This window comes from Macaca mulatta, chromosome 8, assembly GCF_049350105.2.
Source record: "Macaca mulatta isolate MMU2019108-1 chromosome 8, T2T-MMU8v2.0, whole genome shotgun sequence".
Taxonomy (NCBI): domain Eukaryota; kingdom Metazoa; phylum Chordata; class Mammalia; order Primates; family Cercopithecidae; genus Macaca; species Macaca mulatta.
The window spans coordinates 104,889,982-104,910,561 of record NC_133413.1 but is presented as its reverse complement, the minus strand read 5'-3'; the positions used below and the strand labels follow the sequence as shown (position 1 = coordinate 104,910,561).

The following is a 20,580-nucleotide window of genomic DNA, read 5'->3' as shown; positions in this document are numbered from 1 at the left end:
AAAGACAAACTCAAGGCCAGGTACGGTGGCTCATGCCTGTAATCCCAGGACTTTGGGAGGCCAAGGCAGGTGGATCACCTGAGGTCAGGAGTTCAAGACCAGCATGGCCAACATGGTGAAACCCCATCTCTACTAAGAATACAAAAATTAGCTGGGTGTGGTGGCACACGCCTGTGGTTCCAGCTACTCGGGAGGCTGAGGCAAGAGAATTGCTTGAACCCGGGAGGCGGAGGTTGCAGTGAACTGAGATCACACCACTGCACTCCAGCCTGGGCAACAGAGCAAGACTCCATCTCAAAAAAAAAAAAAAAAAAGACTCAAGTTCAGTTTTTGGGTATAGTTTTCCTCTGTGTGTTTTGCTGTGTATGTATTTCTACATAAAACACAAACTGCAACTTAGAAATCTAATTGTGGAGTAACACATTTGTGCTATCCTCAGAAGTAAAGAATAGTAAATATGACTATTATTTTTTTAAGTATATAAATGTATATTGAATGACATTTATGGGAAACCTTATGTGGGCAGCCTTGAAAAGTTTAATATACCTAATTATAAGTTTTAAATTATTTTATTTTGGTTCCTCATTTTCTGACCTTATCAAGTAGAAAATTTGATAACATTGAGTAAATACTGTAAAAAAGGTTTAAAATAGCATGTGGCCTCTTCTTTTCTTTTTAATCCTAAATTTTACTTGTGATATCTCCAGTAAAAGTTGGATAGTAAATTCAACTTCCCATTCTGGGAATAGCTTTTTTCCCTGAAGAATGCATTTATAAAAGGAGGGCACGGGCACACAGTGTCTTCAAAGGTATTATTAGTGCTTTAGTACTTTTTCAGGGTGTTGGGTATTCTGGTATTTGTTTTATTATTATTTCTTGTATCTTTGAGCAATATATTCTATATATGAGAAAGAGTTAATTTTAAAATGCATGGGGAAAATTGTGTACAGCTGTAATTCTTGTGGAGGAGTGTAGAACCAAGGAAAGACCTGGCTACTATTTTCTATTTCCTATATGGCATCTGGAACTGGTATTTCACTTTTTACATTAGAGTGCTTTTCTAGAAACATTTTTGGTGATAGAATATAGGAGTTATGGCATAGCTTCTGGGAGAGTTTTGAGTTTGTTTGCAGTAAATGGTAGATTTTATTTGTGTTTATTCTATAAACAAAGTTTGCTGTCATTCTTTTGGGGTGATAGTAATTTTATAAGGGCAAATTTGGAAGTTGACAAAATTAAAACTTCCTCTTAGAGGAAAAGGCACTCAGCAAAATATCTCCCCTTGGGTTTGATTCCTTTAGAAATTAATAAATTTTGTTTATACTTTTTTTGGGTGGGTGTGAGAGGCAGTGGCAAAGATAGGTGAATAAACACTATGTTACATTAATTTATAAGCAGTCTATTTTGTATATATATACATTTTTTTGAGACAGAGTCTCGCTCTGTCACCAGGCTGGAGTGCAGTGGCGTGATCTCGGCTCACTGCAACTTCCTCCTCCCAGGTTCAAGCGATTCTCCTGCCTCAGCGTCCCTAGTATCTGGGACCACAGGTGCGTGCCGCCACGCCCAGCTAATTTTTGTATTTTTAGTAGGGACTAAAGTAGGGATGGGGTTTCACCATGCTGGCCAGAGTGATCTCAATCTCTTGATCCTGTGATCCACCTGCCTCAGCCTCCCAAAGTGCTGGGATTATAGGCGTGAGCCACCATGCCCGACCCTATTTTGTAATTTTTTAATGTTGTAAATTGTAAAAATTAATTTTAATTATATAGACTATTTAAGCATTTAAACATCTAAATTTGCAGAAATCAGATAACTAAGAGTAGGCACTTCTTTCATTTTAAAACTAAATTGTTTAAGCCGGGCGCGGTGGCTCATGCTTGTAATTCCAACAGTTTGGGAGGCTGAGGTAGGTGGATCACTTGAACCCAGGAGTTTGAGACCAGTCTGGGCAACATGGTGAAACCCCATCTCTACAAAAAGTACAAAAATTAGCCAGGTGTGGTGATGCACACCTGTAGTCCTAGCTACTTTGGAGGTTAAGGCAGGAGGATTGATTGAGTCCAGGAGGGTGAGACTGCAGTGAGCCATGATCACACTGCTGCACTTCAGCCTGGGCAACAGAATGAAAAACTTGTCTAAAGAATTAGATACAAGTTGTAATCCCAGCACTTTGGGAGTCCAAGGCGGGCGGATCATGAGGTCAGAAGTTCGAGACTAGCCTGGCCAACATGGTGAATGAAACCCCATCTCTGCTAAAAATACAAAAATTAGCCTGGTGTGGTGGCAGGTGCCTGTAATCCCAGATACTCGGGAGGCTGAGGCAGGAAAATTGCTTGCAACCAGAAGGCAGAGGTTGCAGTGAGCCCAGATTGCGCCACTGCACTCCAGCCTGGGCAACAAGAGCGAAACTCTGTCTCAAAAAAAAAAAAAAAAAAAGAAAAGAAAAAGAATTAAGTACAAGTCCATCCCTATATGAAATTTAGATGATTGAAATCAACATGGACCTAATAATGTTTTTCTTTGGAAGAAATACTTACTTTCTTTGTTATAAAGCCTTCTATTTTTAAATATTATAAATTATTATTTTTCTTTTTAAGAACTTGGCAAGTGGCTTGAACCTCTGAAAAACCTTAGATTTGAAATTAACTGCATCCCAAACTTAATTGAGTATGTTAAGCAGGTAAGTGTAAAACTTAAAAGTGCTTTGACTTTTTGAAACTGTGTGGTAGTATATGGTGATACTGCATTGAATCACTTGTGTAGATAATGTAGACATTGTTAAGTGTCCTTGACTGATTTATTAGACTTTGTAGGTACAGATTGGTATATGCATATAGATGGATGTGTGATTATATGCATATGTGAATACACGTGCACATAACCCTGTGTACTGTACTACTTTTCACTACTGGATTCTGTCCTATTTTTTCCCTCTGAAATGGAAATAGTATCACCTACAATCTTGATGACATTTATAAGTGTTTTAAATGCTGCAGTCACGTAACATATAACTGTTTCAGCTAAACGTTATTTCTGAAAAAGAATTTCACTCAAAATATTTACGTAAAAATTGATAGGGCCCATTCCAGATAATTGCAGTGGAGGCTGGTTCTCTTTGTTAATTTGGGATAGTTAAATCTGCAGTTGAGATAATTCATAACAGTTAAAATTCATAAAACTCATAATGCAGTTTTAAAATTTTACATTCAAAATTTTCATCTCTGTTCCTTAGTCGAATCATTGTGTAGCATAGCAAGGAAAGTTAAAAGCACTCATATATGCAAAAAACGTTTCAAGTTAGAAGAGCAGAACGGATCTTGAATTCTCTCTCTCATTTAGCAGGTGAAATCTGTGCATGTGTGTGCACATGCATGCATATACATGTGTGTTTGCGTGTGTGTGTATGAGAGAGAGAGTATGTAAGCCATCTTGGTTTTGGAATTGCAGTGTATATTATTAAAATAATTTTCGTATATTTAATTTGTTGCTGTTGGGACCCACAGCAAAGTGTTGTTGGGGTTTATCTGCTTCAGATTTTTCTTTACTGATTTCTCTGTCTTTGTCTTCTTGTACTCCAACTCTCCTAAGAGTACTTTTACTTCCTGTGGTGCCGTCATATTCTTCCGTGTTCTTAATCTGAACCTCAAATGACATCTAGAACTTTTCATTACATTTTCTTTTATTCAGGAGAAGTACAATTAATATCCTGTAAATTTAGATGGTCAGGTATTCTGGGTACTTGTGCATGGTTGAGTGAATATTAACAAGATGTTCAATAAATGGCGATGGTTTGAGTAAAACTGTTTAATCAGTAAGAAATTTAGATGTAGAAATGTGAATTACATGCTGCAGTTAAGAGTTGATTTTTATGTAAACCTTCATCCCATTAATTATGATTATCATAAGTGGCTCTCATCCCAACATGGACTATAAAAAGTTGATGCAAGACTGAAACTTCACTCTATGTCTTCCTGCTGCTTTATGTAATTTGTGGAATTATAAGGAAAAGGATTAGAATAAAAGAAAAGCTAAATTGAGATAGTAACCTTTTTTTTTTTTTTTTTTTGGTCTAGACTCTACTATGAGCTAAGAGATAGTAATGTTTTTTGAATGTTATTTCTTCCAAGGTTTTTTGTTTGTTTGTTTGTTTTTATTTTTGTTTTTGTTTTTGAGATGATGTCTTGCTCTGTCACCCAGGCTGGAGTGCAGTGGCTCAATCTCGGCTCACTGTAGCTTCCACCTTTCAGCTTCAAGCAGTTCTCCTGCCTCAGCCTCCCGAGTAGCTGGGATTACAGGCGCGTGCTACCACGCCTGGCTAATTTTTGTATTTTTAGTAGAGACGAGGTTTCACCATGTTGGCCAGGCTATTCTCAAACTCCCAACCTCAGGTGATCCACCCGTCTCAGCCTCCCAAAGTGCTGGGATTACAGGCATGAGCCACCACACCCAGCCCCAAGTTTTTAAACGATTGATAATACTGTTCTGTGAAAGCTAAGAAAACTGAAACCTAACTATTTGTTACCTAGAAACATAGCATAGGCAGGTGCTAAGGACATAGGCAATTGTATTTGTTTTTCCTTTAACCTGTGCCCCACCTGGCTACAGTATATTAGACTCCCCTGGTATCTGCATTTAAAAAAATGCATGCCATGTAGGCCAAAAACATTCCCTGCTGCTTCCTCACTTTTGATGGAAGTTGAGTACTCACAGGGCTTTTTGTTTTTATTTTTTTAGAGACAAGGTTTCACTCTGTTGCCCAGGCTGGAGTGCAATGGCATGATCACGGTTTACTCTACTCTTGACCTTCCAGGCTAAAGTGATCCCTTCCACCTCAGCCTCCTGAGTAGCTGGGACAATAGGCATGCACCACTACCCCTGGATGATTTTTTAATATTTTGTAGAGGCAGGGTGTCACTGTGTTGCCCAGGCTGGTCTCGAACTCCTGGGCTCAAGCAATCCTTCCATCTCAACCTCTCAGAGTGCTGGGATTACAGGTGTGAGCCACTGCACTCAGCCTCCACAGGACTTTTTAAATATAGTTATTGCTTCATTTTTGGCAGAGAAGATGTATGAAAAGAGTATATAGAAAGTAGCCATTGTAAACTCTTAATACAGGGAGTTTCATACATTTCTTTATGTTATCTTTGTTCTAGTTGGTTCTTTTCAATGAACTTGTGCATTACAGTTCTTTTTATTTACATAATATTGCATATAGTACAACATGTGCCAGAGATCAAATAATCTTGATAAATTAATTTAACTCTAGGGCCTTATTCATGTTTTAAATTTACTTAATAAATATAAAATATTGTATGTTCTTAACTTGAAGCTCATATTTTTAAGTAATTCCTTGTCTGGAATTTTCTGTTGATCTCATGGGTACTAAGAAATGTAATATTCTGTTCATTTTTATTTTTAAAGAATATTGATAACTTGATGACCCCAGAAGGAGTTGGCCTTACCACTGCCTTACGTGTTCTCTGTAATGTTGCATGCCCACCACCTCCTGTTGAAGGTAATGTGGCTACTGTATTTTAAAAACTATGATTCTTAAGCCTAGAATAAATATCATTTATTAAATATTTAGTTTAATAATTATTAAACATCAGATAAATATCATTTTAATTAAATATAAGTAAATATTTATCATAATCATTTATTATAAATGTAATAAAAATCATTTATCATAAATATTAAATATTTAGTTTAATAATAATTCTTAATCAGTTATTAACATATATGTAATTAGTTTTGTTTCTTTTCCTTATCCTATATAAAGGTCAACAGAAAGATCTGAAATGGAATCTTGCCGTTATTCAGCTTTTTTCTGCTGAAGGAATGGACACGTTTATTCGAGTTCTGCAAAAATTGAACAGTATTCTGACTCAGCCTTGGAGGCTCCATGTCAACATGGGGACTACCCTTCACAGAGTTACTACTATTTCAATGGCTCGCTGCACACTCACTCTTCTTAAAACTATGTTAACAGAACTCCTGAGAGGTGGATCCTTTGAGTTTAAGGACATGCGTGTTCCTTCAGCGCTTGTTACTTTACATATGCTCCTGTGCTCTATCCCCCTCTCAGGTCGTTTGGATAGTGATGAACAGAAAATTCAGAATGATATCATTGATATTTTACTGACTTTTACACAAGGAGTTAATGAAAAACTCACAATCTCAGAAGAGACTCTGGCCAATAATACTTGGTCTTTAATGTTAAAAGAAGTTCTTTCTTCAATCTTGAAGGTTCCTGAAGGATTTTTTTCTGGACTCATACTCCTTTCAGAGCTGCTGCCTCTTCCATTGCCCATGCAAACAACTCAGGTATCACTTCCATATAACATGCATCTTATAAATGACTGCAGTAACACTTTTTAAAAAGCCAGTGATTTTGTTAAAAAACAAAAACCCTCATCTCCCTTCCTCCCAAAAAGACATAAAATAACCGGATGAGGGGGAGATAAAACTGCAACAAGTTGGTCATTGAGGAAATATGGGGGTAACATTTTAAATAAATTTTTGTTAAAGTGAGTTTTATTATGCTGTTATGTATGTTTGTACTTACATATTTCTGTTATTTTACATCCTTTTCCCCCTCCTTACCATGTGTTAGAATTTGCCAATAACTAGGTTGCTTCACCAATGGACTCTACTCAACTAACTGCTAACCTGAGAACAATAAGATTTTTTAGACTCATTGAATTCAAGCAAATGTTTAACTGTATAATAGAAGATTAAATGTTTTAAGCATGCAGTAAAAATGTTCTTTTCATAACATTTCTTCCTGAACAGTTTTTGTGACTATAAATAAATATTAAAAAATCTACGTACACACACATTATACTTTTTTAACAGGTTATTGAGCCACATGATATATCAGTGGCACTCAACACCCGAAAATTGTGGAGCATGCACCTTCATGTTCAAGCAAAGTTGCTCCAAGAAATAGTTCGCTCTTTCTCTGGCACAACCTGCCAGCCCATTCAACATATGTTACGGCGTATTTGTGTTCAATTGTGTGACCTTGCCTCACCAACTGCACTTCTGATTATGAGAACTGTGTTGGATTTGATTGTAGAAGACTTGCAAAGGTATTTTCATTTTGCATTAAAAATTTTTTCCTCAAGTTATTTTTGACACATGTATTTTTTCCCTTACAATTTGGAAACTAGGGTTTGTAATGCCCAGATAACATATATACATGTAAATATACACATATTCCTACATATGCACACATATGTATATATGAATAGTTAACAGACTTTTAAAATGAGAAAGCTTTATTTCATCATTTCATGTGGACGATATCTTGAAGGTCTTGATTTGGGGTTTTCAAATGGTAAATCCTAAAGAAGTATTCTGATTTAAGAAAATATATTATTGGAAACCTGAATTTATAAAATTTTTGCAGTCATTGTAAAATTCCAGAGAATTTGTCATTATACCCAAGGAATTAAATGTTTTATGCAAAATTTGTGTAAGTTGATGTGTATTGAGAAATAAATATTAGTTAAACAATGCCTTAAGATCAAGAACTTTGTTTACTAAATGTATTGATTTTATTTCAGCACTTCAGAAGATAAAGAAAAACAGTATACTAGCCAAACCACCAGGTTGCTTGCTCTTCTTGATGCTCTGGCTTCAAACAAAGCTTGTAAATTAGCTATTTTGCATCTAATTAATGGAACTATTAAAGGTGATGAAAGATACGCAGAGATATTCCAGGATCTTTTAGCTTTGGTGCGGTCTCCTGGAGACAGTGTTATTCGCCAACAGTGTGTTGAATATGTCACATCCATTTTGCAGTCTCTCTGTGATCAGGTATTTATAGTTATTTTATAAAGTTTCTGTGTGTGTGTGTGTATTTAAGCATCTTGTGTAAATTTTGGCCGTGAATGAACAGCTCTCACCTATGTTTTTTTATTCCTGCTATTGTTCATGGGTTTCTCTGAAGAGCTTTTTTCTTTCCTTTATAAGATCATAACCTTGGGTAATTGCTTTATGTGCCACTGTTTCGGTATTTTTTAGGGTCTAATTCATTTTCCTTCCAATTACATTACACAGGTCATTCTTTTTTTTGAGATGGAGTCTCATTCTGTCGCCCAGGCTGGAGTGCAATGGTGCGATCTCAGCTCACTGCAGCCTCTGCCCCTCCAGGTTCAAGTGATTCTCCTGCCTCAGCCTCCCGAGTAGCTGGGATTACAGGCACATACCACCATGCCTGGCTAATTTTTGTATTTTTAGTAGAGACAGGGTTTCACCATGTTTGTCGGGCTGGTCTTGAACTCCTGATCTCAGGTGATCCATCTGCCTCAGCCTCCCAAAGTGCTGGGATTACAGACGAGAGCCACCATGCCTGGCTACGCCAAGTCATTCTTAAATTTCATAGCTTGATTGAATTAATGTGTTCTCTTGTTAGGGCAACATTTGAAGGCTACTACACTTTTAGTGTGTTTCAGACTACTTTGCTTATAGATGTTGGCTAACAGTAGTACTATTTTTTCCCTGTTGTCTATATTATTGACTTCCAGTTTATAGTTTCATGGGTTAATGAGAATTGTTTTAACTTTTTTTTTTTTTTTTTTGAGACGGAGTCTCGCTCTGTCGCCCAGGGAGTGCAGTGGCGATCTCGGCTCACTGCAAGCTCCGCCTCCCGGGTTTACACCATTCTCCTGCCTCAGCCTCCCGAGTAGATGGAATACAGGCGCCCGCCACCACGCCCAGCTAGTTTTTTGTATTTTTTTTTTTTTTTAGTAGAGACGAGGTTTCACCGTGTTAGCCAGGATGGTCTCGATCTCCTGACCTCGTGATCTGCCCGTCTTGGCCTCCCAGAGTGCTGGGATTACAGGCTTGAGCCACTGCGCCTGGCCTGTTTTAACTTTTAAAGCCCATTATGATTGAGATCTTTGGAGATTTCTATGCCTAATACCGTTTTAGCTTGTCAGAATGCTCTTGCTAAGTGGTCATCAAATGTGATTTTTTATTTCAGGCAGAATAGAGTCCCACGTTGGAAGACTATTTTTCTACCTTAACAGATTCTCAGTTTGGTTACCTTTAAGACCCAGGTCAAGAAAGAACTTTTTTGTGTGCGTGTGTGTGACTTGTTTTCACAAAGAAGGGGACCTGGTAGAAAGGGTATTCTAAGTGCTTGTACCTCAAAGTGTCCACTTGATTGGTATCTCTTATGTAATCCACTTTGGGTTGCATGACTACATTGAACAGTGCTATGGCATCCTAGCTGCCTTGGTCACACGAATCTCATTGATGGCCTCACTTTGCCATGTTTTCCTTCTGATTCAAGCCTTGTTTTATAGTTTTAAGCCAAGTTGAATATGAGTTTGCAGTATGTTGAAGTAATTAAAGATGATAAAACATAATCCAAAATGCTCTTGTAAAATTCAGTTTACTTTTGGCTGGGCATGGTGGCTCACGCCTGTAATCCCAGCACTTTGGGAGGCCGAGGTGGGTGGATCACAAGGTTAGGAGTTTGAGACCAGCCTGGCCAATATGGTGAAACCCCATCTCTACTACAAAAAAACTAGCTGGGCGTGGTGGCGCGCATCTGTAGTCCCAGCTTGAACCCAGGAGGCGGAGGTTACAATGAGCCAAGATTGCGCCACTGCACTCCTGGGCAATAGAGGGAGACTTCATCTCAAAAAAAAATTCAGTTTACTTCTATAAAGAGTAGTGAGAGCTTTTAGAGTTATCATTAGCTAAACTTGCTTAGCATTGGAAAACTTGAATTTAGAAGTATATACATATATATAAAAAGTAGAGGGAACTATTCGATTGAAAGACTGTGGTTAAATGTTCATCTCCTCTATCCATCCAACTTTCTGATATTTTAAATTGTAGGGGGCTTTTTTTGTTTTTTTGTTTGCTTGTTTTTGAGATGGAGTCTGGTTCTGTTGCCCAGACTGGAGTGCAGTGGCACGACCTTGGCTCAATGCAACCTCCGTCTCCTGGGTTCAAGTGATTCTCTTGCCTCAGCTTCCCAGTAGCTGGGATTGCATGCATGCACCACCATGCTTGGCTAATTTTTGTATTTTTGGTAGAGAAGGGTGTTTCACCATGTTGGCCAGGCTCGTCTTGAACTCCTTGCCTCAAGTAATCCACTTGCCTTGGCCTCCGAAAGTACAGGGATTACAGGTGTGAACCACTGTGCCGAGCCTTAAATTGCAGTATTAATGTATACTAAACTTTATTTCTGGCCAGGTGTGGTAGCTCATGCCTGTAATCCTAGCACTTAGGGAGGCTGAGGCAGGTGAATCACCTGAGGTTGGGAGTTCGAGACCAGCCTGACCAACATGGAGAAACCCTGTCTCTACTAAAAATACAAAATTAGCTGGGTGTGGCACCGCATGCCTGTAATCCCAGCTACTCGGGAGGCTGAGGCAGGAGAATTGCCTGAACCTTGGAGGCAGAGGTTGCGGTGAGCCGAGATTGTGCTATTGCGCTCCAGCCTGGGCAACAAGAGTGAAACTCCGTCTCAAAAAAAAAAAAAAAGCTTTATTTCTCTGAAAAGTTTCTTTATAAACCAAAAAAGATACAAATGAATAAATAATACAGTACGTTAATTATTTTAGTACAAAATACTTTTTACCTTTAACCTTTTGAAAACAGAAACTATATTTACTGCAATACCGAAAGAAAAAAAATTTTTAAAGATGTCGTTTAAAAGTAAATCAAAATATTTAAATATTTATTCCTTTAGGTGTATATCCTTGTATTAACTTTTTTAAAAGGGAAAAGTAATTTCATTATTCTTTTTTTTTTTTTTTTTGAGATGGAGTCTCGCTCTGCCGCCCAGGCTGGAGTGCAGTGGCTGCATCTCAGCTCACTGCAAGCTCCACCTCCCGGGTTCATGCCCTTCTCCTGCCTCAGCCTCCCGAGTAGCTGGGGCTACAGGCGCCTGCCACCTCGCCCGGCTAGTTTTTTGTATTTTTTAGTAGAGACGGGGTTTCACCATGTTAGCCAGGATGGTCTCGATCTCCTGACCTCGTGATCCACCCGTTTTGGCCTCCCAAAGTGCTGGGATTACAGGCTTGAGCCACTGCGCCCGGCAATTTCATTATTCTTAATGTGTTTAAGTATATGTTTGGGATGGAACAGTAGCAACAATATTTTAACGAGATAGTTATTGAATATTAATTGCTATGTATTTCTCAAAAGTGCTAAGTGATGGTGATAATCATTTAAAAAATTGATTTTTTTCCCCTTGCTCCCCACAGGACATTGCACTTATTTTACCAAGCTCTTCTGAAGGTTCTATTTCTGAACTGGAGCAGCTCTCCAACTCTCTACCAAATAAAGAATTGATGGCCTCAATCTGTGACTGTCTGTTGGCTACGCTGGCTAACTCTGAGAGCAGTTACAACTGTTTACTGACGTGTGTCAGAACAATGATGTTTCTTGCAGAGCATGATTATGGATTATTTCATTTAAAAAGGTAATGATTTGTCTAATTTAATATACTCTTAGATTTAATTTTTTCATTCTGTCACTGCCCACCCACCCCACATTAATTCATACCTATTGTAGAAAGTTGAAGAAATGATTTCTTTCATGGGAGAAATTTTGTGTGTATGGAAAAGATTAATTAGCAATGAAAGGTCATGCTAATAATAGAATCTTTGGGATTAAAGATAATAAAATGAATAGATACACAAATTACTGTGGGCATGGTACGGTATTTGGAAGGAAATCTCACTGTTCCAGGGATGGTAATTCATGCCTTAAGGTCTTTGTTTCGTTGTTGTATCCTCAGAGGTGATGGATGCTAGAGGGATTTTATAGACCTTAAAGCTAAAATGCAGATTCTGTGTACAGTTCCTCAGTATCCATGGGGAATTGGATACCAAAATCTATAGATGCCCAAGTCCCTTATGTAAAACGGTACAGTGTTTCTCTTATATACTTGAAATCACCTTAGGTTACTTATAATTATAATACAGTGTGAATGTTATGTAAATAATTTACGTAAATAATTTGCTCTATCTTAAAATTTGTATTATTTTTTATTCATATTGTTGTTTATTTATTTATAATATTTTCATTCCATGGTTGGTGGAATCTGTGGATGCAGAATCCATGGGTATGGAGAGCTGACCATATTTTGTTTTCTAGAGGAGTGGCTGGGACAAAATTAATCTGAACTTATATAAATAGCTGAGCATGGTGGCTCATATCTATAATTTCAGCACTTCAAGAGACTGAGGTGGGAGAATCGCTTGAGCCTGGTAGTTCAAGACTAGCCTGGGCAACATAGGGAGACCTATCTCTATAAAAAAAATTTACAAAATTAGTTGGGCATGGTGGCACACACCTGTAGTCCCAACTACTTGGGAAGCTGAGGTGGGAGGATTGCTTGAGCCTGGGAGGTCAAGGCTGCAGTGAGCATGCCACTGCATTCTAGTCGGGGCAACAGAGCGAGACCTTGTCTCAAAAAAAAAGAAAAAGAAATGATATAAACCTCAGACTGCTCGCTGTCAAGTATAATTTCTACTCTACTCTAATTTTTCTGTCCATGCCCTGATGTTTTTCTTTGCTAGGAGAAGGAAGAGGGAAGATACCTGGCTAGTACTTAGATTTATTAAACTACATGGGATTATGAGATAGTAAGGATGAGGAAACATACTTTTGCCTCTTTCTCATTAATTCTTGTAGCACTGGTTGAAAACTTACATTGCAGGTACTGTGTTTGGTGCTGGCTCTTCCTTTCTCCATCTCCTTGTCCTAACATACCTGTGTCTTCTGTATTTGCTCTCAGTTGATGGCACCTGCTTCACATCCATTCCTCATGCTCTGCCCCCATCCAATCTCTCACCAAAGCCTTTAACCTTTTTCCTATTGCCTAGATACTTACTCCATGTCCTTTGAAACTCACCTCATACACTGCACTTCCACAAAAGCCAAAAAGCTTTCCTAGTTGGGTTAGGTACTCCCACAAATTTTCTTCGTATACCTGTGCTGTTGTATTATTTATGATTTTGTTGGGTTTCCTAGACTTAATGTTTCTGGTCCTTTTTTCTTATCTGTAACCTTGTCCTAAGTCCTCTTAACCTATTCCCTTTTTCCCTTTTAACCTTTATCTCTCTGCTAAGCTCCAAGTAACCCATTAATCTACTTGATATTTCTACTTGACTATCTAATGGCATCTCATTAAGTCCTGTGGATTATTTCTCCAAAATACATCCTGAATCTGATCCCTCTTCTCTACCTCTGTAGCTATTACTTTTATCCAGGCCACTATCATTTCTAGCATAGCCCATTGCAATAGCCTCCTAATTGGTATCCTTGCTTCCACCATTTGGCTTTCTAAAATTCATTCTCTCAGAAGCCAGAGTAATCTTTTTAAAACTTAAAACACGATTTCTGCTGAAATCCTTCTAATGGTTTCCTATTGTACCTCAATTAAAATGCAAACTCTCTATAATGATCTGTAAGGCTTTATAAAGTCTGGCCCTGAGTCGTCTTATAGCCCTTTTATCCTCACTTTTTGTTCACTTGTCAGGCTTATTCCTATCTCCAGGCTTGTTTGTTTTGTCCTAAAACGTTTTTCCCCTAGATTCTTTGATGACTTATTTTATCACTTCATTCTGGTATCTGTATGAATATATTTCCTGTCTAAATAGCCTGCCCTTTATGTCCCTGCTCATATTTTCCACTGCATTATATGGATTTATACATCACACTATATGGATTCATTTCTTGTTTGCTTGTCTCCCTCACTAGAATATAAGCTACATTGACCACACTCCCCAGCACCTAGAAACCTGGTACCTAGTAGGCACTATGAAGGAATGAAAATACACACTAGATTCGTCTAGTCCACAGACATTTATTGAATGCCTTCTTTGGACCAGGCACTGATTTTAGGTACTGGGAATTCAGTTAAAAAAAAAAAAATCCATGCCTTCTTGGTGCTTTCACTCTACTGTGGGTTGACAGACAATAAATAAGTAAATAAAATACATAGTATGTTACAGAAAAAACATAGAATACGGAAGAAGGATAGTAAGGGTCAGAGGTGAGGATGGCAGTTGCCATTTGAAATATGGGAACTTCATCAGGGAGCCCCTTGCACTTGCTAAAAAGGTGACCCTTGAACAAAGATGAAGACCTGAAAGAGGTGAGGAACAAAACATGCTAATATCCTGGAGAGAACAGTTGCAAAAAGCATGCCTCATATGTCTGAGAAACAATTTAAAACAATAAATGTGTTAATTTATATATGTTTTTGAGGAAGTGAATTAATACTAATATTTGGTGGGTTTTTTTGTCTGTCTCTTTGTTTTGAGATAGGTTCTAATGCTGTTACCCAGGCTGGAGTTGTAGTGGCGTGATCTCAGCTCACTGCAGCCTCCGCTTCCTGGGCTCAAGCACTTCTCCTGATCCTCCTTCATTTGCATGAAAAAGACATTTCATGCAAGTTAAAAAAGTTAAAAAAAGACAAAGAAGGGTATTATATAATAATAGAAGGCCTTGCCCAATGGGAAAATAATACAATCCTAAACATATATGCACCTAACACTGGGCTTTGAAATTTATAAAACAATTAATAATAGAAATAAGAAATAAGATAGACAGCAACGCAATAATAGTGGGGGGGACCTTAATACTCCACTGAAAGCATTAGAGAGGTCATCAAGACAGAAAGTCAACAAAGAAACAATAGATTTGAATTATACCTGGAACAAATGGACTTAACAGATAGATACAGAACATTCCATCCAAAAACCACAGAATATACATTCTACTGAATAGTGTGTGGAAATTTTATGCACTACCTCAGCCTTCCAAGTACTACTACAGGCACAAGCCACCATGCCTGGCTAATTTTTGTATTTTTTGTAGAGCCAGGGTTTCAACTGGTGCCCAGGCTGGTCTTGAACTCCTGGGCTCAAGTGATCCACCTGTCTCTGCCTTCCAAAGTGCTGGGATTATAGGCGTGAGCCACCATACCTGGCCCATACTAATACTTTAACTTTGATCCAGTACCAGAAGTGAATTGTAGCATTTTCCCTTTCTTGATTATTTTATTCTCTAACAGTGAGAAATTCAGCTCTCATTATCTATATTTGCTTATTTGTTTAGCCCTAGTTTACAAATGAAGTAGCAGTCTCAAACTCATTACTAAACCATACTCCTGTGGGAAACAAATTGAGCAACAGGAGTACAGTGTTTGTATATGGTTCTTTTTGTCTGTAGCCTTTGTATATCCAGTCAAAAAGCTGTTTTTCAAAGTTATTTATGTCAGCTTCTTTCTTCTCTGTCTCCTTCAGTTTCGTTATATGGTTCATTTGTAATACAGTTGGATTCATTGGTCATAGTCTGCATTCTTTTTTTTTTTTTTGAGATGGAGTCTTGCACTGTCACCTGGGCTGGAGTGCAATCGTGCCATCTCGGCTCACTGCAACCTCCGCCTCCCGTGTTCAAGTGATTCTCCTGCCTCAGCCTCCTGAGTAGCTGGGATTACAGGTGCCCGCCACCACACCCAGCTAATTTTTTGTATTTTTTTTTCTTTTAGTAGAGACAGGGTTTCAGTGTGTTGGCCAGGCTGGTCTCGAACTCCTGACCTCGTGATCCGCCTGCCTCAGCCTCCCAAAGTGCTGGGATTACAGGCATTACAGATATAAAAAAATTATATCTAGTCAAATTTATATTTTATGGTGTACAGTTCTATGTGTTTTGACAGATGCTTAGAGTCATATAATTTGTTCTTATTGGTGACTAATTTTCTAGCAATCTGGATTGTTTTCAAATTTTGGTGGTTATGAATAAAGCTTTGCATACAGGTTTTTGTGTGAATCTCAGTTTTCATTTCTCTTGGGTAGACACTTAGGAGTGGGGTTACTGGGTTGTAAGATAGGTGTATGTTTAACCTTAAAAGAAACTACCAAACTGTTTTCCAAAGGAGAGATACCATTTTTTATTCCCACCAGCAGGGTATTAGAGCTCCAGTTGCTCCTCATCCTCACCAGAAGTTGGTATTGCAAGTTTTAAAATGTTAGGCATTCTAATAGGGCCCTAGTTTTTGATAGACCATGGAAGTAGGACTCACTTAAAGATTGTGTGTAGTGGTTAGTAATTGGTATAGTTCGATTTTGAACCCATGCTTTTTCCATTAACATTTTTATTTTTGAATTTAATCTATTTCTCTTTGTTGTCGCCCAGGCTGTAGTGCAGTGGCGCAATCTCGGCTCACTGCAACCTCCGTCTTCTGGGTTCAAGCAATTCTCCTGCCTCAGCCTCCACAGTAGCTGGGATTACAGGAATGCACCACCACACCTGGCTAATTTTTTGTATTTTTAGTAGAGACGGAGTTTTACTGTGTTAGCCAGTAACACAGTAGGTTGGGATCTCCTAACCTTGTGATCTTCCCGCCTTGGACTCCCAAAGTGCTGGGATTACAGGTGTGAGCCACTGTGCCCGGTCAAAAGGTTTATAAATAGGGAACTGGCAAGTTTTCTGTGTTAAGTTTTTCTTTTTTTTTGAGATGAAGCCTCGCTCTGTCCTTCAAGCTGGAGTGCAGTGGCATGATTTTGGCTCACTGCAACTTCTGCCTCCCAGTCATTTAAGTGATTCTTCTGCCTCAGCCTCCTCCTGAGTAGCTGGGATTGCAGGCATGTGCCACCACTCCCTGTTAATTTTTGTATTTTTGTTTTTTTTAATAGACACCAGGTTTCACTATGTTGGCCAGGCTGCTCTGAAACTCCTGACCTCAAGTGATCCACACCCTTCGGCCTCCCAAAGCACCGGGATTACAGGCATGAGCCACCACACCCAGCCTCTTGTGTTAAATTTTATAAATGTATTATTTGGGGGAAATTTTTTTTTTAAGAACTTGAAGCTTAGCTTTAAAAGGAGTTGGTAACTATTGATGCTTCTTTGTTATATTTGTGTACAAAGACACACCAAAGTACTTCTTAACATTTTTAAAAATGATGGAGTAAGTTTTATTCTGTCTGAACCGAGTTCATTTCTCATACCAGTTTTATACGCTCATATTTTAAGATAATATCTTCTCTTTATTTTCTTTATTTACAGTTCTTTAAGGAAAAACAGTAGTGCTCTGCATAGTTTACTGAAACGAGTGGTCAGCACATTTAGTAAGGACACAGGAGAGCTTGCATCTTCATTTTTAGAATTTATGAGACAAATTCTTAACTCTGACACAATTGTAAGTATGTGTGTGTTTGTGTATATATGTATGTATGTATTTGGTGTTTCTTAAATTTGAAATCTTTGGCTAGGTACGGTGGCTCACACCTGTAATCTCAGCACGTCGGTGGGCTGAGGTGGGAGGATCTCTTGGGGCCAGGAGTTTGAGACCAGACTGGGCAAAATAGTGAGACCCTGTCTTGAAAAAAAGAGAAATACTTTGCCATAAGTTAAATCACTTTATATATCAAATATCCAACGTAAAAAAGATCACTTTAGTTCATTTTATTTTATTTTATTTTAGATGGAGTCTTGCTCTGTCACCCAGACTGGAGTGCAGTAGCGCGATCTCGGCTTCCTGCAACCTCCACATACTGGGTTCAAGTGATTCTCCTGCCTCAGCCTCCTGAGTAGCTGGGATTACAGACACCCACCACCATGCCTAGCTAATTTTCTGTACTCTTTCAGTAGAGATGGGATTTCACCACATTGACCAGTCTGGTTTTGGACTCCCGATCTTAGGTGATCTGCCCACCTCGGCCTCCCAAAGTGCTGGGATTACAGGCATGAGCTACCGCACCTGGCCAAGTGCGTTCATTTTAAAATAATTCTTAGATGAGTGTGGTTGCGCATGCCTCTAATCCCATCACTTTGGGAGGCTGTGGTAGGAGGATTGCTTGAGCCCAAAAGTTTGAGGTCAACCTGTACAACACAGCAAAACTCTGTCTCTAGAAACAACAAAAATTAGCCAGATGTGGTGTGTCTACCAGTAGTCCCATCTATTTGAGAGACTGAGATTGGAGGATAGCTTGAGCCCAGGAGTTGGAGGCTGAAGTTAGCTATGATTGTGTCACTGCAGTCTAGTCTGGGTGACAGAGCAAGACACTGTCTCAAAAAAAAAAAAAAAAAAAAAATTTATGACTTTGAGTTACCTTGCTAGGGCAACTCAGAATAATGAAGTTTTGTTAGTCTCTTAGTTATTTAATTTTTGTTACTTAATTTACTGATTGTTTTGGATGTTGTGATTTTGGGGTAACTGTAAAGTTTATTATGCTTTAGTATTTTTGGTCTATCATACAAACATGAATTAAAGATTATTGTCTCCACTCTAAAATCTTATTGTTAAAATAAAGATTTCTCTTATTAATATTTTCCAAAGTCATGGTATATTATGAGCACAATTCCAGAAGCCATTAATATGCCTGCCCTACTTAGTTTGGTGGCATGTGCCTCTGGCTGCTCAGGAGGCGGGGTCGGGGAAATCACTTGAACCTATGAATTCAAGGTTGCAGTGAGCTATGATTGTGCCAGTGTACTTCAGCCTGGGTGAAAGAGTGAGACACTCTCTCTCTGTTTTTTTTCTGAGATGAGGTCTCCATCTGACGCCCAGGCTGGAGTGCAGTAGCATGATTATGGCTCACTGCAGCCTTGACTTCCTTAGGCTCAGGTGATCCTTCCACCTCAGCCTCTTGAGTAGCTGGGACTTTAGATGTGCACCATCACACCTAGCTAATTTTTGTATTTTTAGTAGAGATGGGATTTTGCCATGTTGCCCAGCCTGGTCTTGAGCTCCTGGGCTCAAGCAATCCACCTGCCTCAGCCTCCAAAAGTGCTGGGATTACAGGCATGAGCCACCATGCCTGGCCAACACTGTTTCTTAAAATAAGAAAAACAGGCTGGGCATGGTGGCTCACGCCTGTAATCTTAGCACTTTGGGAGGCCAAGGTAGGTGTGGATCACTTGAGGTCAGGAGTTCAAAAGCAGCCTGGCCGACATGGTGAAACCTCGTCTCTACTAAAAATACAAAAAATTAGCTGGGCTTGGTGGTGGACGCCTGTAATCCCAGCTGCTTGGGAGGCTGAAACAGGTGAATCGTTCGAACCCAGGAGGCAGAGGTTGCAGTGAGCTGAGATTGCGCTGTTGCACTCCAGCCTGGGCAACAGTGTGTGACTCGATCTCAAAAAAAAAAAAGAAAGAGAGAGAGAGAAAGAAAGAAAGAAAGATGGAAAGAAAGGAAGAAAGAAAGAAAGAAAAGAAAGAAAGAAAGGCAGACAGGTTAGGCAAGGTGGCTCACACTTGTAATCTCAGCATTTTGGGAGGTTGAGGTGGGAAGATTGCTTGAGCCCAGGATTTGAGATCAGCCTAGGTAACATAGTGAGACCCCATCTGTATGAAAAATTTTAAAATTAGCTGGGCATGGTGGCACGTGCTTGTAGTCAGTCCCAGGTACTTCGGAGGATGAGATGAAAGGATCACTTGAACCTGAAGAGGTCGAGGCTGCGGTGAACTATGATTGTGCCACTGCACTGCAGCCTGGGTGACATAGTGAGACCCTGTCTCGACAACAAAAAAACAAGGTTAAAGATTTTATACAATGTTTAGGTAGGCATACGGCTCTCTACCATAAGTGTATGTGACAATATGGATGGTTTTCCTATCATGAAGCAAGATTTATTTTCCTAGAAGGATTTTCTGGTATTGAAATGTTATCACTCCAGAATTCACTTTATTATGTAGCATACTTTTTAAAGCAGAAAATATTAACTTTTCTATGTGACAGAATATAGTCTTAAATATGATAGTTCTTTAGTTAAATATGATAGTTCTTTACTTGTCTGTGTTATCTTCAGAAAGATAATTTCAGGTTTCATCAGTTCTTTGTTATAGCAAGCATTTTATTAATTCTTGAGCATCAATCAGTGTGTCACATGTCCTGCAACTGCCAGTGTATTTGCCATTGGGTATTTTGTTGAAAAATCTTGATGCCAGTAAAATATATGTTTACCAATTTAAATATTTTGTGAGTCTTACTCAAAGAAAGCATACTTCACCTTTGATCTAAATCATTCTTAAAACTAGCCATTTGTACTGATGTAAAAATCAAAACATTGAAAGAAAGATTGCAGCATATGGCTTAGATAATATGAGTAAGTGTGGATGCATCTTTGTAAATTTCTCTGCTCTCAAATTTAACTTATGTGTGACATTTACAGGGATGTTGTGGAGATGATAATGGTCTCATGGAAGTAGAGGGAGCTCATCCATCTCGGACGATGAGTATTAATGCTGCAGAGTTAAAACAGCTTCTACAAAGCAAAGAAGAAAGTCCAGAAAATTTGTTCCTTGAACTAGAGAAGCTTGTTTTGGTAAAAAAGAAAAACAAAAACAGAGCATTCCTAAGGCTTATTTTCCTCTCAGTTTGACTAGTACAAGTATTTCATAGTGACATTTTTTAAAATAGTGAACCTTTAGTTGGGTATTTATACCATTTCAGATAACTCTTTGAATTAACAATTTGAAGTGAAGTCCTCCATCCTGTTATGAATTTTAAGGAGTACATGAAGACAGTAGTTTTTGAATTGTCTGTTCTTTGGATGCAGGGTACCCTCTTGCTGCTGCTGTTTAGAAATAAAA

General features: G+C 38.6%; 1 protein-coding gene across 3 annotated transcripts in view; it reads left to right on the top strand.

Annotated features, from left to right (window-relative positions):
• VIRMA (vir like m6A methyltransferase associated) overlaps positions 1-20,580 on the top strand; it is a 64,764-nt gene that overhangs the window by 35,473 nt on the left and 8,711 nt on the right. For all 3 annotated transcript variants that reach the window (NM_001193848.3, XM_077942376.1, XM_077942377.1), the window contains 8 exon segments: positions 2,601-2,683; positions 5,425-5,518; positions 5,783-6,327; positions 6,859-7,094; positions 7,572-7,824; positions 11,235-11,452; positions 17,053-17,185; positions 20,160-20,312. In NM_001193848.3, the coding sequence (NP_001180777.3) occupies positions 2,601-2,683; positions 5,425-5,518; positions 5,783-6,327; positions 6,859-7,094; positions 7,572-7,824; positions 11,235-11,452; positions 17,053-17,185; positions 20,160-20,312 (1,715 nt within the window).